The 19,023-nt window shown below is 41.2% G+C and overlaps 1 protein-coding gene across 1 annotated transcript in view; it reads right to left on the minus strand.

The window, feature by feature from the left end:
- The window catches only part of TBCD (tubulin folding cofactor D), a gene marked incomplete at its 5' end in the record, with an annotated part of 121,702 nt that overhangs the window by 9,095 nt on the left and 93,584 nt on the right, over nucleotides 1-19,023 (minus strand). The window contains 8 exons of the mRNA XM_080629102.1: nucleotides 4,329-4,406; nucleotides 5,318-5,439; nucleotides 11,534-11,672; nucleotides 12,785-12,943; nucleotides 14,233-14,316; nucleotides 17,309-17,449; nucleotides 18,167-18,258; nucleotides 18,560-18,678. Coding sequence (XP_080485228.1) covers nucleotides 4,329-4,406; nucleotides 5,318-5,439; nucleotides 11,534-11,672; nucleotides 12,785-12,943; nucleotides 14,233-14,316; nucleotides 17,309-17,449; nucleotides 18,167-18,258; nucleotides 18,560-18,678 — 934 coding nt within the window. The remainder of the gene's footprint in view (nucleotides 1-4,328; nucleotides 4,407-5,317; nucleotides 5,440-11,533; nucleotides 11,673-12,784; nucleotides 12,944-14,232; nucleotides 14,317-17,308; nucleotides 17,450-18,166; nucleotides 18,259-18,559; nucleotides 18,679-19,023) is intronic.

Raw genomic sequence — 19,023 nt, forward strand, 5'->3', positions numbered from 1 at the left:
ACAAGCATTGTTAGGATATTCCAAGGAGCTATTAAAGAGACGTAAAGAGGGAATATTGCTTTCATTTCAGTTCAAATGGTTTAATCTTTTACTTGCTACACTCAAAGCTGAAGTGCCGTAGATGCAAAAGAAACTATTTCCTATTTGTCTAGCAGCGTGATTAACTTTGAGGCTGCGTGTTTTGGAAGCCTCTCTGTATTGTGCATGGAAAGCAGAAAGCAAAAATAGTGACATCCATTTGCTGCTACTGTGATTCAAAGCTGTGGAGGAAAACTGCTCCAGAGAGGCGTGCAGCATAACCTGCTGGAAAAAAGGAACATTTAAAACAAGCTGTTGATAGGAACGACAAGATGTTTTGTGACCTTAATGCGCCTTTGACATAGAGCTTCCCAAACAAGAGCTGCTGCTTTTTAATTACTCGAAACAAAAACCTAAATACTGGCAAAGATTGACTTGTTTAAACCCCCCCCCGAGCAACAAACCATGGACCCAGTAAGCTAAATATTGCCGTCTACAGCCATAAATATTGTCCAGAAACCCTACTGAAAAAGTATATTAAATTCCCAAGGTTTCAGTGTTGATACTGGGGCTTCGAAATTGTAAGAGCCAAGAGGGACTTCCAGGACCAAACCCTCTGTGGAGGCTGATTTAAAACACCTCTGTCAGATGCCGGAAGAGCAGGTTCCTCGCCATGCACTGCCCATGGTCCTGTCAGCCCCGCTTCCACATTCTGTGGAGCGTGACAAGCACAGGGCGCATGCACAGGGGAGATGTGTGATGAGGATGACAGACACCTGCATGAATGAGTCTCTGTGTGTGTGCCCACACCTCGGTTTGTCTGCGTGCACCAGGGACCTGCTCGCCTCATACCAGAGAATGAATGCGTTCTCTTACCTTGGTGTAATTTCTCCTCTTCCCACCCCTGTTACACATTGTATAGACAACTACTCCCAGTACCTGCAGCACATGCCTGGCTTTCAGCACAGAACAACAGCAATGTAGTGAATTAGGTGAGATTTAACCTGGCTGAACAACAGGGATATTGCTGGGAAGTGCAGCAACAAAGAGACCAATTTCAACAAAAGCATCTGGAATAAATTTAATACACGTAACCTCATGTGCAGCATTTTGTGTTTAAAACAGATGCCCTTTCTGTCATTTGCCAGTTTCACGTTTGCAATAACTAAGCCTAACCTATGTGTGATCTCAGATGACTCAAACAGCTTGGCCTCTTGAAAGGAAATTGAGAAAATTCCTTCTCCTGTGTGGGGACAGCGCCAGCAGGAAGAGAGTCGGCATCTGGGGAGGAGGGATCAGCCTAAAGCCTTCACATGATGTGAACTGGGCACATGCGGGGCTGCAGCAAGGTGAGGGCTTTTTCCTTCTGAATGTGAGCAGAGCTTCTGTCGCTCGGCTGACACCGCCCGGGGTGGCCGGGAAACCCAACAGCCTCTGGAGGCTCTGCTGTTGGGTGTCTAACATAAGAGCAGCAGAACTGCTCTAAAAACGTCCATGTTCAGTAAAGAGAGAAATCACAGAATCCAGATGGGGTTGAGTTGAAGGGACCTTAAAGCTCCTCCAGCTCCAACCCCTGCCATGGCCAGGGACACCTTCCACTAGAGCAGGTTGCTCCAAGCCCCTGTGTCCAACCTGGCCTTGAACACTGCCAGGGATGGGGCAGCCACAGCTTCCCTGGGCACCCTGTGCCAGCGCCTCAGCACCCTCACAGGGAACACACACAATGTGTAATGCATAGCAGTACATAGAAATCTTCAGTCGGAGCTCAGTGGGACACAGACCATCCTGAAACACTGGAACAGCACCAGAAAAATGTGATATATAACACAATGCATGGATGCTTCATACATACACAGAAGAATCAGACTCAATGCTTTTACTTATTACTCCAGAAAGCATTAGATCTGAACTGCCATTCAAAGGCTATTCTGTTCTGCTGGTGCTCTGTGTTACATTAATCTTACCACAGTTCCTCAGGACCTACCAATCTCCCTGCAGCCACAGGAGCTGTAACCAGAAAACAATCGCCCAGTGCCAGTTTTGCAGGTGGCTTCCGTTCTCTGATCAATTCGCACTCCCTACATAATTATGAATACAGCTCTGAATATTCACCATGTACCTTGAGGTGAAACGGGGAGGGTTTGGGTCATGCCACCACAGAGAAGAAATCCCGTTTCAGCTGAGCTCTACGGCCCTGTTTGGGCAGGAGGGCACATGGGGCAGGAAGGAAGCAGGAGGTGAATGATGCCGCAGTTTCACAGCCACTTTGTGCCAGTGGACACCTGCCCTGCTGCCAAAAGAAATGGTTTCCCTCCCTTCTCTCCCATTGCTTCCCTCCATATTCTGGCACAATTTGTGAGCACACAGCAGAACAGATGAAGGAACGATCTCAAGCTGAGTTTTACAGGGTATTTTTAACCTGGAACAGTTCCCTAATGCCATTCATCACATAGCAATACAAACCATTCCTGCCAGTTCACAGGAGGGGGAGACTCCCATGCTGGACACGCAGGTTTAAGCCAACTTAAGATGAACAGGAAGTAACAGCCTTAAAAATGGCAGGAAGAGCTTAGCTTTCCATACTGCAGACTCAAACTAAGCCAAGCACAACAAAGAGAAGCTGCTTCTGAGAGACTTGTGATTACCTCAGTGATACTGAAGCTGATTCATTTCAAACCCCACAGGGCAGGTATTTACACTGCACTTCACTTCCCCGCTGGCAGGTTCAGCAGGACCCTGGCAGAGAAATGACCCACGCACCACACATCAATCTAAACATGAGCACTCAACATATGACAGCTGAGGAGAAACACCCAGTGGTTCACTCGCCCTCCTGCACTAAGATCACAAGACACCAGCCCTGCAGAGAGCTCCGCCAGCGCTGAAATCCACCTACAGAACCATGCCAGAGATGTCAAGCTGCATATTCTAAACTCGAGGAGCTGTGAGGTGGAAGAGGCAGGAAAACGCCCCGCAGGTCACATCTCTGCACGGCAGGAGTGACACCAAGTGGCAATCTGCTTTAACTGGAGCAGTGAGCTCTGAACGAGTGAGTGTCAAACTAATCCAGCCAAAAGCTATTAGTTCCAGAATCACAGAATGGTTTGGGGTGGATGGGACCTTTAAAGCTCTTCTAGTTCCAACCCCCTACAATGAGCAGGGACACCTTCCACTGGACCAGGTTGCTCCAATCCTGCTTAAATTAAGCAGTGTAGGATATTACCTGCTCTGGACTGCTAATGTTTTATTAGGAAGAAAGGTCCAGGACAGTGCACACTACCCCTTCCTGAAACTCCACTCAGGCCACTGTAGTAAAAAATAAGGGAAGGCAATGAAATGGAAACAAACAGCTCAAGGAATGCCAAGCTTTCATTCTCAGGTTCTCCAAAAGGCTTTTCATTTGCTATATGACAAGAAGTTTACAGCAGAATAGAAGCAACAGGAAAGCTGCTAACCAGCAGTAAGACTGCTTTTAAAAACACCTCATCCCTCTTATTACTGTTTAACTGTAAGGCACACGTTATAGAGCAGCAGGTGCCTTTTCATCAAAAATATACTTGGATCACCTCCAAAACCTTATCCCCCTCTTCTCCCCCCCCAGGTTTTATTTCAGGCCTTTTCCATAAGGCTTTACAATGGCACCACAGGACTGAGTTTGAGTCTCACTGGCACAGCAAACACACTGATGCTACCATATGCTCTCTGTCCAGTGCCCCATGATGCGGGAGACAGACTCTTCCTGGGATTTCCACCCGCAATCTCTCATTCTCCCCTCAGGGAAGGCTGGAGCCTGTGTGGAAGTCCCAGATCACCGGCATGATCACCAAAGTGAACAAGCACTATTCATTCTATCTGTGAGTATCTGATTAATCTTAAACTCTCACTCAAAAAGGGACTGACAAATTCGATTTAGAAGAGATTATCTAAATACACACTTCAAAACAGGAGCAGACTCAATTAAAACCTTCAGATTCATAAGGCTTTTCAGATCTATTTGCTGTGAGCAGTTCTTGAATCAACGGACTCCAAAACCAGTACAAGTGCTTGTAGGATTTACACTGTACAATTGTGCAAACACCACTACATGTGCCCCAATGCTGCCTGGCAGGGTCTGTGGAATGTATCTTAATATTACTGGAATTAAAACCATTCTCCTCTGAGACATCTGCAAAACATTAAATCACCAGAGCCATGTACACTCATCCCTGGAGTCCCATGCACCCACATCTAGAGCAGTTCAGCAGCACTGTAAGATTTAAGAGGCCTATTGCATGGTGGAAAACACACAGAAAAGACTTTCAGCAACTTACTTCTCTTGCATGGTAAAGGTGTCAAAGCAGCCATTTGCCAGCATTTGGTCCAGCATTGTCAGGAGAGGTACAGACACCCTGATGAAAGAAAATCATTTAACAATGTAAATACACTTCCTGGCATACATATATACACTGTTTGAATGAGAAGCAAAGAAACTTCCTATCTACCTACACATATTTAAATGAGAACCCTAATTTAGACAGGGGAGGGTTGCTCGGGGAGTTCTGTGTTGGCTAAACCATCCCCCTTGGCTCAGAGGGGGACGATCTGTTAGAGCCAGAAGGAAAACACCTGATTTACAACACGCCTGGATTCAACTTGCAGGGTTCTGAAAACACAATTCACAGTAGTAGAAAACAGTGATTTATTTTCTAGGATATAAACAACACATTCCACAAAACCTATCAGCAGTTACAGTGGGCAATTACCAAATGAACCGACACGCAGCGTGTCAGCTGCATTAACTGTGGTCGTGTTTTCTGTTTCAACAAATGAGAAAAGAAACAGAATGGATCTTAAAATCCTGTTAATAATTGTGGGGGGTTTTCCCAGTAGGGAATATTTTCTATTTTGCACATATTGGATAAGTGAGGCTTAGAGGAATTAATCTCATTTTGCTGAATAAGTTACCTTTAAAGAAAAATCTTCACAAGAAAATGATACCTCAAGTATTTGTGAAAGAACTCTACCTAAAGGAAATGCAGACTGGACTACACTGAAAAGTGTGCAGCAATATATAACCCCAATACTGCATTATATAAAACCTGGCGTTTATCACATTATGCATGATAATGTGATAGTAAATGCAAAATATTCTACACCACTCCTTTGCTATAGGTTTTACCAAAGGTACCACTGTACCAAACTGATGGAGTAAAGCACGTTTAACAAGGCTCAGGCATGCTTCACCTAGCAGAAGATGTGCCATGCATCTGATTTCAAGCTGTCCCGCTATTAGAAACGAAAAGCACAAGGAAACCATTACCGGTTGTTCCGCAGGTTGTCCTCAAAGACCTTGAGCAGCGTTTCACAAAAACTCTCCAAAGCGCTGGAATCATTCTGGATTTTCTTCATGTAGTCAAAAAGGCTCTGGGCAGAGTATCTGAGCTGCAAGAGAAGGAACCTCAGATGCAGGTACAGGGAACAAACCCCACTGTACAGTTATGCTTGTCCCTCACTACCAGAGGTGTAGGCCTGCATTGGAACACACACTTCCAACAGCACCCAATTACATAAATTCAATAACAGTATCCGACAGGAATGTGGCTATTTCACTTTCAGTAATCCCTTCTCAAGGAAGGGTTTTCCTTCCTTTTTTACGTTTTGCCATTGCAGGAAAAGAGACCACATTAAAGGTTTGTTATTTTCTTTCTCTGAAAGTAAAACATCCCCTGACCGCTGTGATTACCCTGCTTTACTTCAAACAGTAATATTGTTATGGCTGTGAAAGAGTACACAAGAAGTTCAAGAGGTAATATTTATTAAACAACTGAAAACTGCAGACAAGCTCTTGGGCATTTCCTGCAGGCCACACCAACCACTACTCAACTCATGTTAGAAATGAAAACCAACTCAGAAGTAATGACTCTTGGTTTAACTTTGTAATGTTCGTCATCTGCTCCAGAAAGACGGAGAGGCTTTTAATGCCTGTGCCCAAAGCCCAGCTGGAAACATCCCTCTGGGTAACACCACCCTGCAAGCATGGCAGGGTCCAGCCTTGGCTCAGCACCTCCTGCCCAGCTCTGCAGGAACCACGGCCCCACAGGCACCAGCCAGCACCTCCCCACTCCTGGAGCTGCAGCGTGGGACCTCCACAGGACCCCGCTTTCCAGTGGGATCCACCTATCCTTCAGGATGCATGGTCCAAGAGGCTTACAGTACACCCCTGAGCTGCAGGACAAGGACTATACAAACATCACTATGAATGCTAGAGTTTTCCATTTCCAGGAGAGGTGGAATTTTAGTTTCCAGGCTCATCTTTTAAAATATTAGTTGACTTCCCTTGAGGATGAGAATAAGAATTTGGGTGGGTTTTTTTGTTACAAGAACTACCTCAAAGGAAAACACTGTATCAAGGATAAACATCATCAGATTGCTGCATTTTCTCAACTCTGATGTGAAGGATTATCCATCCTCCTGCAGCTTGGTCAAGTCTTTCCCATAAGAAACTGGCTTACATGAAGGGGGCTGTGGGAAGGGCAGCTGGGGCAGATCAGTTTCGAAGCACAGATTTCTTTCAGTTTTGGTCCCAAGTGTTAAACCATTCTCTGTTGAGTCAAGAGGGGGCTGTAAGCAGTAAGCAAGCCTGCTCCATCAGTGGAGATTGTCTTTCTGAAGCTCAGACTATCATTGTGACAGCTCATTCAAAAGTGCAACCAGCTCCCTCAGAAGATTGGCTTTTATCAAGAAAAACAATGTTAGATTGGTATGAGCAGTGTAACAAGTGTCTGTCTGTCTGCCTGAAAACAAGAAAGAACAACCTCTATTTAAACATTTTACCTCACTTTTGGATCAGTAACAGTTTTGGGTGCATCAGCACAACAGAACAAGAGAAGTTTTAGCATTGACTCAAAGCTCTGAAGTAGTTTCCAAAAGTTTCAGCCTACTTATACACAACACAGCAGAGTCTGTGGTTTTAACAACTTGTTCTACAGTGACACATCCTGGGCAATGCAGAAGCAGAAATACTTCTTTAAGGAGGTAAAGCAATGTAAAGGAATGATTCAGTTATTCTGCATTGCAAAACGATAGCCAAATCTCAGTAAAAAGCCTTTAAAACATTTGTAGAAGCCAGCTGTGCTAACCCGAAGTACTGGATTGAACTGAGTGAGGTTCTTCCATATGCCAAAACTAACGCTGGTACTTTCCCTGTATGCTGACTATAAACTGGCCCCTTCACATTGAAAGGTCTTCACAGGAAATACAATGATAAGAAAGAAAGATTTCCTGAAAATCTGAAACCTGATTAATTACTGTATGCTGCCCTCTAAAACAATCTGTGCATTCACAACCACAGCCTTACACTAGCAGAGAGCCACCAGAAGCAGCAGAAAGGTTACATCCAAGTCAAGTCTCAGGAAGAAGGAGGTTAACCGGGTAATTTTCTCTATTTGTCTTTCAAACTTCCCTGCGGATCTCACACCATTTTCTGAAAAAAGCTTAATTACTCCATGCTTTTCCTGCAGGTTCCAATGACTGAAAAGGCAAGAATGGGCACGAAAGGAAAGGGCAAGCGTAACTGCACGTACGAGGCTCCAATGCTGGGCTAAACCAAGAGGGAGTAACACCATAATCAGAAAAACTGTATGATGGAGACAGCATTTCTTCATTAGGAAGTAATTAAACTAAAAGGTGTGGATAAACCATCACACAGCTGCTTGGGAGACTGAAACATGGAATGTTTTCCAAATCGTCAGCATAGACCATATGAACTTTACTGGAAGGAACTCCAACATAACAAGATGCCATGAGATGAACAAGTGAAACCCGCATGTCCTCCTCAGGAGAACACTTTATTTCCCAGATAACCTGAGGACAATTATCGGAGCTATACCCTTAACTGCTCATGAGTATTTGCAGAGAAGAGCATTTCCAAATTTCTTCCTCATCTATGCAGAACCCAGAATTCACACTACATCAAATGTGTGACATTTACCTTTCCCTGGGGTTCCACAGGGACTGGGAAAGGAAATTAGGAGGTTAATGGGTTGGAACTGGGACAACTTTGGATAAGCATTTAAGAGGAGGCCTGAGAATGACCTTGTTCTTATTAAACACAGTAAAAGCAGGGTTTGCCAAGGGTTGACTCTCTCATCATTCAAGCTAATAGTAGATACTTCAGTGATAGGGAACACACGATAAGGCAGTGTTCAAAGAGACCATTCATCTGATGATAAAATTAAAGTCCTAAGGACACAACCCCAGTGGTTCTCAGCCTCCCATCAGGCCTGTCCCCTCAGAGCCCAGGTATCACAACAAAACTCAGTCTGCTGCACGTAATGCACCACAAATGGAAGTCAAGTGAGTAACTACTGGGAAAGCCTGGACAAAATCAGATGTGCAGCTAACTGCTAAAGGCTCCAGTTTTCATAAAAGCATTTCAGCAGAGCAAGACCCACTGACAGCATCAGAATATTCCTGTAACACGTGCAGACGAAACCCTGTTACGCTCAATAAATAACGCTGGGTTTGGATCATTTCTAATCCTGACAAATTTACAGCCCTGAAGTGGCAGTAGCCTGTTTTCCCAGTCACTTCAGAAAAAACCTGCATATCACTGAAGTTTTAGCACAAGTGAAACCACGTCTCCACTGTTCTACTTGCAACGCTCCTTTTAATAAATCAAATCTTTGGAGGCCAGTAACTCTAAGGCTCCAGTCAGTGATGTTTTATGAGACTGAGGAATATCATAATCTCATCTTGGAACCCCGGTACTGGCCCGGGAGAAAACCTCCAATTTTCACCATTGGTTGCTGCTTTTTTTTCAAGAAAAAAAAAGAAAAAAAGGATTTACTTAAAATTTCTGTAACATTTTCAAATGTCATTTTCACTCCCGGGGTGAGGGGAACTCACAGGACATTCTGTGCTTTAACAAAGTTCCAAATGTAATGTAATGTTCAACAATAATGAAATTATATCAAAATTATATCCTGACCCTGAAACTCCAGGGTTTGGGAACTGGAGAAAGAACCCCATTGTCTTGTTCTGATCTCCATACACTGAGAGGGGGTTTTATGCAGCCATAAGAAATCTGCATCACTGTGGGCCACATATATAATTAGAAGATTCTTTTACACAGAGAAAGTGCCCTTTGAACCAAGGCAATCCAGCAGAATGCCAAACCCCAGAGGGAATGACATCTTCTGTTTTTCCAGATTACTTCAAATGCTGGAGCTGCAATTCTTTCAGCAACCATGCTGCCACCAAAGTGTTTCTGAGATACCCCACACAGCTCATGTCAGAAAATCTCTTTAAAAAGCAGAACAAAGAACTACTCTTGCTAAATATACTGCAGAGCAATTTTAACTATGGAAAAATAGCCACTGACCGCTGGATTACAATGGAACCTTTCTCCTACTAATTCCATGAGATGACTTAAAGGCATTTGAACTCAGATTATCTTGCGGTATACAAGACTCTTCTATGTCCATATGTGCATGCATGTATATATTTTGTAAGTGACAGAGAGATCACAAGAACACACTCAGGTTACTGCAAGAACACATATCTGAATAATCATTTTCCCATATTGGAGACTTAAAAAATCCACTTCGTTCATACAGATTTAATACAACAGATCTTAAAATTTTCTAGTAATATTTAAAATCAGTCCCTGGATATTTAGCAAAGGACACTACAGACTTTGATAGAACAGCCTGAAACACAAGTCATTCTAATACACATCAATTCTAATTTATATACCGCTTTTAAATATTAAATGGAATTCACCACACACTGTATAATCCCAAGTGCAAATATCCTATACTTCGAGCCTCCCTTGCACTCCTATCTGGCTCAAAAGAGGATGAGGTCATCTTCTTTCGAAAGCCAAAGCCCCTGAGAATATTTTAACCGGAACAAGCCTTTAACGTTAAAGAAAAACGCAGGGTCACAGAAAGTTAACATTTCAAACTCAAACAGGACAGAAGGTTTCCCTTACATACCCTGGCAGCCAGTAACAAGGGAAGGGAGCTGGGAGTAACGGAACTGGTCACACTTTTCAGAACCAAGCACAACCACAACTTTGAGAAAAAACTAAAAGATACGAAACTGGTGAGTAAGGGTTTTCCTCTGCCCTCGTTAGCACTCAGAACGTCTGTTCCTCCGCAACCTTCCTCCCTTTTTATACTTACACGAATAACTTTGGCTTTGGTGGAGCCTCCTATAATTAACTGTGTTTGATTAAAAGCTGAATTTCTTGTACATGCCTGCTATTAAAAAAAGTCTGTTAAGAGTTACACTGTCTATCCGATAATTACGGTCACAAACCAATAAGCACATGCTTGCAAAGGTTTAAAATAGCTGGAGCTATATAATTAGTTCCCTTTTTAGAAACATTAACATTCTCCAAATTGTTTTAAACACAGACACCAAATTCCCAGCTACACTAAACCCAAAGACATATGGACATCTCTTGATCACAAAGAACCCATGGCACCAGGCAAAACCCATCATTCAGGCATATTCTGAACAGTTCATTGTAAGACTGAAAAGTGGAAGCCATGGGAGACAAGCTTGAAATGATTACCTCCTTCCTTCTGTGAACCCAGCAGGAGCTGTTCTCTCTCCACAAAAACGCTGTTTCCCCGACACTTACCACTCTTCTAACAGCTTTTTTTAATGAGAGACAGTATTCTTAATTAGAAACACTCTTAAACACTGTTGGGATGCTGATTCATGACCTCCTATTAAAGGACCACGGTGATTTAAAGCTTTCACTGACAGAATATTCTGTTACTTGTCTGTAGCGTCATATTGAACCGTGTCCTTACCCCAATAGTTGTTTTCACATATGTTACATCTTTGGCTACGCCAAATAACAAAAAAGTGAGAAGTCAAATGCCTTGAAATCAAGAATTCTGAAAGCAGCGACACAAGTTGTAATAGAAGGACAGAGGGATACAGTAAAATTAAATAAAGTCTGGCTCACGCACAGAAGAATAAAATAGAGATTGCAAAGCTCAGAGGATTCAGACATTTGAATGACATTTCTTTGTAATGTAAGTTCTGGCATCTCTCTGGTAGAAAGCATATCAAAATGAAAAACCCTGAACGTACTGTTACCACATATTGACAACTGACAGTTAACACCTCACATCAGGCTACAAATAAAAACATTGAGGCATTCACCTCACTTAAAAAGAGCAATCACTTTGTGTTTAGTCACAGCATTCAGTTGCACATTCTTCCTCTGCTAACAGCTTGGAAGAGCGAGTGAGCAAATAAACCTAAGAGCCGACTGAGCCAACAGGTAACAAAGGAAATAGGTAACAAAGTGCCCAGTAAGTCAAGAAAATAGTACTTTTAAAGATGAAAAATATAAAGCCCATCAGGTTTAAAGTATGACTTGATTTCTTTAAAACTGTCACAGAAACCGCTATCTGCAGTCACTGTGATAGACTTCAGTCTATTACATTTTAGTCCACAATTTATCAGTAAATGCATTCTCCTACCCAACAGGAAAGCCACTCTGCCTTCTTACCGTTGTTTCTGTCAATCCACCAACAGACACTGAGAGACCCAGAAGCACAGAGTACTGGTATGCTGGCAAAGCCAAAAGCTGGGTGATTCGAGGGAAAGCTTCTGATGCAGCATTCCAGTTCAGAGTCTCTTTCTCAGACCTGGAGAAAGGGGAAAGAAAAGATAACCTTGGCTGTGTGCACTCCCTTTCTTCCCCATACATTCCTATGATGGCTCCTCATCCTCAAGCAGCACATCAGTGAAGAAAGTCTCTGAATTACCTAAAAATCAGATTAATCATTGGTCTTTAAGCATATGGGGAAAATACGAAAACTTCACCCACTGCCAGTGAACTGAAGCAGTCCTCAAGTCCTTATTCCTTTGAACCACAGTTTCTTTTTCATATGCACTTTTCTCTACACCAAGAAAACAAGTTCTCTTGCTTGCATTCCTTTCTGACTTCTCTGCCATCAACAGCTAGTCAACCACTGATGCAAAGGCAGACTTATCCCAGGAGAGGCTGACACAAACTCCCATTACACATCAATCAGCAGCCCAGCAGACAGGGCTTTTTGAATTACAGGAGGTTCAGATTCTGCTGAACAAACAGAATGGGGATACAAAGTTGGAGTGCAATCAGTTGCTCTCACTCCTGCTTTAACTAGAAATATCATCTTGGAAAGCTACTGCTACTAGAGTGTGGTTAAAATAACACAATTCATGACAATTATCATTATGATCAATCAATGTTTTCCAGGCAGGGGAGATGAGGAAGAGTGTCTGCCAATAAATTCCAACTCTCACATTATGAAGAGAAGATGAGATTATAAACCTGCCATTTCATGAACATGTTCGTTTCATGAACAGGATTACCAAAACACAGCTCCCAGCAGTTCCACTTTACCAATGGTCTCCCACCTACTACTGACATGATCTTTACAATCCAGCACAGAGTTGGCTGATGGGTTCAGAAATTACTGGGGCTGATGCACAGAAAGACTTATGCAGCATGACCATGTACGACCTATCTCCTTAGGAAACTATGGTTTTTAACAGGACCTTATACTCTAAATTTTTCTTTGGAATATTTTACATATTTATGGTTATTCATTGCACATTTCAATGAAATTCTGACAACCACCACCAGATATTCCTCAATACATGTATTAGCCATTTGGGCACATCAAGTTGCTAGAGTTAGACGTGATTTACCTTATTAGGTGCATATATCTCTTACTTTCACTGGTTTAGGATACGTTTTTCAATACATTACCTTGGAAATATCCTTTCTAGCTCTTCTCGATGAGGTATGTGTGGAATCGGAGGATGGTCGAAGTGTAAGAGAGCAAGGAACACAGATCCTGCATGAGCTCGGAATTTATCTATCTTTTCAGCTGACTGTTGAGCCACACAGCACATGATCTGTTTGCAGCTGCAAAGAAGAAAACAAACCTATAATGTAACCAGTAAAATGTGTATCTAAATTTCAACTGTTTCAATGTCGAAACAAATATCCAGCTATGAAAGTACTTTGGTTCAACTCTTCATAATGAATGTACAAGAGGTTTAAGCCATCAACATGGTGATAATCTTTAAAGCTTTAACTTCCATAGCCATCATACTACAAATTGTTGATATTCACATACTACCTTTCATCCAAAAAGATAAGAAGTTGCTTTGAGCTTTGAATGAACTGCTACATTTAAGATGGACATATAACAGGAACCTTGAGAAAAGCGCATTTTCAAGTAGAAAACTGCACACGCAGCAGAGGACAAGGTCTATCCCAAATCTCACATATCCCAAATGAATCGCTTCTTCAGCTCTGGCTAGCTTTTTACAATATCCTGTTTTGCCTACATTCCTAACTAACTATCAGCTACAATACTGTGTTCCACAAGGACCTTTACACCTACAGAAAGGACAACTAATCATAGTAAAACCAGCTGGAACTCCTTCAATTACAGCAAACCCCAGAATATTTAGAAAATGTGATCCAGCTGCCAGGAATGCTTTCCTAAGTTTCATGTGAATTATCTATGTCCGCAGTAGACCAGCAGTAGGAAGCCCCTGAGCAATGGCTCCGACTGCTTGCTTTAATTTTATCATGAAATTAAAACTCTGAAGCTCAGTATAAACCACCTTTCTCTGTATTTCTTTACTAATAATTCTGCAAAGAAGACAGTACATTTTTTCACATTCCAAATGAATGATGTGATGCTCTGGGTAAGAGGGCAAGTTTGCTTTCCATTTAACTGAACAATACTAGCAGGCTCCCCAGAGGTGGCAAGTATAGACCAAATCACACTGATGCCCTGGATTTCAGAGGCGAAACTGCCCCCAGTTTCTCTCAATAGGGTTAGTCTCTCTGAAAAACAGATGCAATATTCTCAGCATCTGTATGGGTTTAAGGTTGATGCACTTCTATCAAAAGTTCTGTTTCACTCAATAAACGAATCACAGAATGGTTGGGGTTGGAAAGGACCCTAAAGCTCATCCAGTTCCAACCCCCTGGCATGGGCAGGGACACCTTCCACTAGGGCAGGTTGCTCCAAGCCCCGTCCAACCTGACCTTGAACATTGTCAGGGATGGGGCAGCCACAACTTCTCTGGGCAATCTGTGCCAGTGCCTCGCCACCTAAGGATACAGTATATAAGAAAGGCTTTCCTATGTGGATTGGAATGTAATTATAAGACACAAAATCAGTACAAGTCACATACATGTTGGGATCAATTAACTCTGCTTCGTTCTGAACCAGCAGAAGCGTCACTTCCATTAAACTTCTCATAGCAGCTTCACGCACCCTGTTGAAACAGAGATATGTTAGAGCACCTGTATCAGTATTTATTCAAAGAAATACATCAGCAGTTAAGTTAAACACTGGCAGAAAATCAAAATAATTAAAATGTTGACCTCTGACAGCAGCTATTATATGTTGGGGAGGAAGAGGAGTGTGTACAACTGTATCACCAAGCCTATGAAGTGAAGCCCACATTGCACTGAGGGTACAACAATCAGCCAAGTTTCCAGGCAAGCCCCTGCCTCACCATCTGAGTTTTTATTCCAGCTAGATGTCATCAAGTTTGTTCTTTAAGAAGGTTAGAACTGACAATGATGAGTACTATTTAGTGCGCAAGTAGATGTGTTTAAACCTAAGTGCTCTGTCTCCTTCCTATCATCTTCTAAAAAGGCCAACCCGTATTTTGACATTAAGAAATTTAAGCACTGTTAGAACTGCCGTATTCTTGTAAATTTTCAAGCTTAGTATTTCCAACATTAGAAAACTGTAACTTAGAATGGCTTCAATCTCTATGCTAAATAATTAGTTTTATAAAAAAGATTAAAGTAACACTAAGTTGTGCTTGAAGTGCACATTATCTATATGGTGAAGATTTTCTGCCTTCAAAATGTCTAAATATGATATCAATATAAAAATAAGAGTGTAATTTCAAGAATAAATATCAATACACTTGTTTTAAGCCACACGCCTTATCAATACATGAGTTGTTAAAAGTAGTTTCTTTCTTAAGACATGGGCAGTACCATGGCAGATACTCAAGTGGTTACATGATCCTGCAGAAGACCAGGACCAACAGATTTATCACACTAGTAACTCATGGTAATGTCAACCTTTCTCAGTAATAATTAAAAAATTGAAATATCAGAAAAGGTACAGCTGCCTGCTGTGAAAAGAAATAATCCTAATTTCCAAAGCCAGATGTAAACAATTGTCTATGCAACCTAAAACTGGGTGGGATATTTGTTGTAATGGTAAAAAAGGTAAATTACATCATTTTTTCCTAAGAAGCTTAATACAAGTTTGGCAATCTTTCATCGAAGTATGTTCTCCTAGTTTTTCATGCAGTATCTGACTATTAGATATGCATGTCTAACACCTGTAGACAGATCGGACATGTCCCAGCAAACAATGTGAAGTTTGCATACAGAAAGTAAAGTTGGTTAAACTTTCCCACGATTCCATTGAAGACAGACAAAAATTACACACCAAAGACAAGGTCTCTCCAGAGAAATGGCAATTCTCCTCCTATCTTTCCATCTTAGTCAATGGATTAGAACAAACAGAATGAGAAAACATATTTGAGAGGCCACAAAAGTATTTAGCAGCCTGCAGTTTGCTATGAGAAAGGATTTCCCTTCCCCCTTTAATGTACATGTGTCTTGCCTGGATTTTGGCTGGCATTGCCAAAGAAGCTTAAAAAGAATCTGCTGCTCAAAGCACATTTGAATTTTAATGGGTGTTGGGAATTTAATTTCCTCAGGATTTCTTTGAAAATTTCCACTTTGTAGAGTTTTGTTTTGTTTTTAAATAAAGACATAGACAGAAGGATAAACAATAGGTAGGGGGGAGCCTAAATGAGAGCTGTCAGATGTGGAAGTTAACTTGAATACCTAATAAGTTAACTGAATATCTAATTATACTTAGTCAGGTTCTTATCTACCTCAGTATCTTGCCTACTTTTGAAAGCAAAAAACTTAGTATCTCCTCCCTTTGTCTGAGTCTGCACCTTATTTGGTTGCTTTTACATTTTCCTTCAGCTACACCTGTCTCTCCCTTGTGTTACTACATTGTCCAAGTGAGACCCATTTACCTCCTCCTGGCTTCTTCAACAGCTGGGTAAGGATGAGAGGGAAAGCTGTGATCCTTCTTCCCTTATGCAAGCTCTAATGACCTGCTCTTTATCCTTACTTGTTTGCATCCTCATTTCCTCTTCTAAGTGTAAGATGCCACACACACCTACTTTTCTCTGATTTCTTATCCTCTGCTGCTATCTTCCTGTCCTGTGACAATTTTAACAACCAAAGCTGACAGGCTGGGTATCATTATACAAATCAAGAAAAATACAGACACAAACACTAACTCAGGCTGATAAAAGTAGGCTGGAGCATTCATCCTGTGTAATTTTCCAACACGTTTGTAAATACTGCAGTGAAGTACCCTAAAGGAACAAGGCACATCCCCAGTTACAGCTTCTTCAGAAATTAAACACAAACCCAAAGAACGACAGAACCCTTCATTGTGCTTTAGTTTATCAATTTCGAAATTGCCTTTTGAGATCACTGTTACTGAAGAATACAGAAAACTCAGATGAATTCTATATCATATATTGAATATTCTTTATATATTAAGAGAACTATGAAGACTGAAGGATGTCACAAAAATATGACTGCTACAGACTTTATCTTACACCTATTCTATAGGTTTCACAGTAGTAGCTACATTCCCACAGACTTATGAATTACTGCATTCTCATAGGTGAAATCACTGAGGCCCAAAACTTACAAGAGTCAGTAATACCCCAGCACAGTTCATAAAGGTTTTATCCATCTCAGCCAGTCACTAGTCACTAACACGTTATGCAACTGCTCCCTCTCCTGGCAAAGAATCCCCACAACACGAACGTACAATAGGAGAGCTAAAGTAGGAGTAAATGTGCTACATCAATGAAACAGAAGTTTAAAATCTCTGTACTTTTTACGACCAAATACATTCCTGATATTCACTATGAGAAAATAATGTCATCCACAAAACCAGAACAAGGCTGAACTTCAGTTTAAAACGCAACAGTCCCCATCTTCCAGGCAAGGGACAAGCAAATTCTTGTCAGAATTTCTTTTCGCTTTCTGCTTCTCTTGCCCCAGTGTATTTCTATCTATACCCAAATCTCGAAAAGCTTGGAGCTATCTGTTTCTGACACGTTTTGAAAAGACATTGGTTTTTCATTAGACAGCAAATATGACAACTATGATTAAGTCTTAGTTTGTAAGGCATCTTACCATCCTCCAACATCTCCTCGGCTGTCTGTGGTGTAGTCAGTCACACCATTAAGTAGCATAGCATAAATCTGAGCAATGTTATCTTTGCAGACATATTCTTCCTGGGATCCTTCTCCCTTTACACCTGCTGTCTGGCAAACCCTTTAAGAAGAGAAAATAAGTGGGAGAAACCACAGCACTAGCAAGGAGAAACATTAAGATCACAGCTTTGTTCTGTTGCTTAATAAAATTCCCTAACATACAGTATTCTAAACACCCGTAACATCTGCTACAAACAGTATGAAGAATACTTCTGAGCCTACTTCTGACCTGAGGATTTATTTCTGACCTGTGTTCAGGTTTAAAGGAACACTGCCAAGGCTAAAAACTCAACAGATAAAGCAGATATATATAATAATCTATAATACTACAAAAAGGAACATGCTTAAAGCACCATTTAGTTTCTGAACTCTCCTTAAATGAAGTAAGCAAGAAGAGAAAAGGACTAAAGCAATGTGCATTGAATTTAACAAACTTCTTCACATTATTAGGAAAGTAGAAAAAACATATTCTTTCTCCTCACTATAGTTCACTAAATTGCAGCCCATTGAGAAAGGTGAACTCCAAAATACACTCTAGCTAGCCACTTAATTCAGTAAAAAACCCCACACCACCATCAGAGCTGTAATCCATCCTCAGGTGTGTGATCATCCTCTAAATCAAAGATGGATAATGGAATAATGGAGATAGATGCACACAGCCCTGAAAATGTGTACATCACAGTGTAGCTGATTTTACAGACCCGCAGGAGAAACCACAATGAACAGGAGAAAACTTTGAGAAAGAATGAGAGGAAAAAAATCAAGATAATAAACATACTTTGCAATTGCTATGAGGACATCTCTTCTGGCTTCCGCAAAGCTCACGTTCCCAGGGGAAATTAAGGTAACTTGTTTCAAACCTTCCAAAACCTGGGAAAAATACATTTAAAAATATATATTTTTAAATACAATGCATTATTTATGATGTTAAATTTAAATACAGTATTTAAATTTCCATTAACACTACTAACACAGGACTAAACTTTAATTATCAGAATCTATACCAAGCTAAACCCGTGACGACTTTCTGGAGTTACTGTACATTAGAATCCAAACCTCTTTCAGAAAGACCTTTAATTATGATCATTATTATTAGTTTGATCACCACCATAGGTTTCATTCAAAATACCCTGTGCCCTCTCTTGTCATTACAATGACCATGATTTCTCACCTGCTGAAGCCTGCCCTTTAGCAGAAATCTTGGAAGAGCCCCAAGAGCACGTGAAAAGCCACAGCGAACCATTTCCTCTGTGTTTTGTAGTTCTGAAACATACATCGTCACCAGCTCATCTAGAAAAAAATACAATTGCAGAGTGAAAAGCAATTACCACATCAGTGCCCTTACATATTTGGCTAACAAAAAACTAAACCAGAAGATCCCCCGAACAGAGCATCTAGAAAATTTCATAATTCATTAAGCTAAAATACAGAATACCTTGAATTCCCTACACAAAAAAGATAAAAATGTTAAGATGCTCACTGTTACATGAACGAAATCTGATTTTCTAAATACAAAGTCAGGTGTTTAGACAGACTAATCCAAGTCATTCAAGAGCGAAAAAAGGACAGTTACATTTTTTTTATAAATCCAAAGTACAAGCACCAATTTCTATGCAAACACAGGGGAACAAGTTC

The sequence above is a fragment of the Psittacula echo genome, assembly GCF_963264785.1.
Source record: "Psittacula echo genome assembly, chromosome: 14".
In the NCBI taxonomy this organism is placed as follows: domain Eukaryota; kingdom Metazoa; phylum Chordata; class Aves; order Psittaciformes; family Psittacidae; genus Psittacula; species Psittacula echo.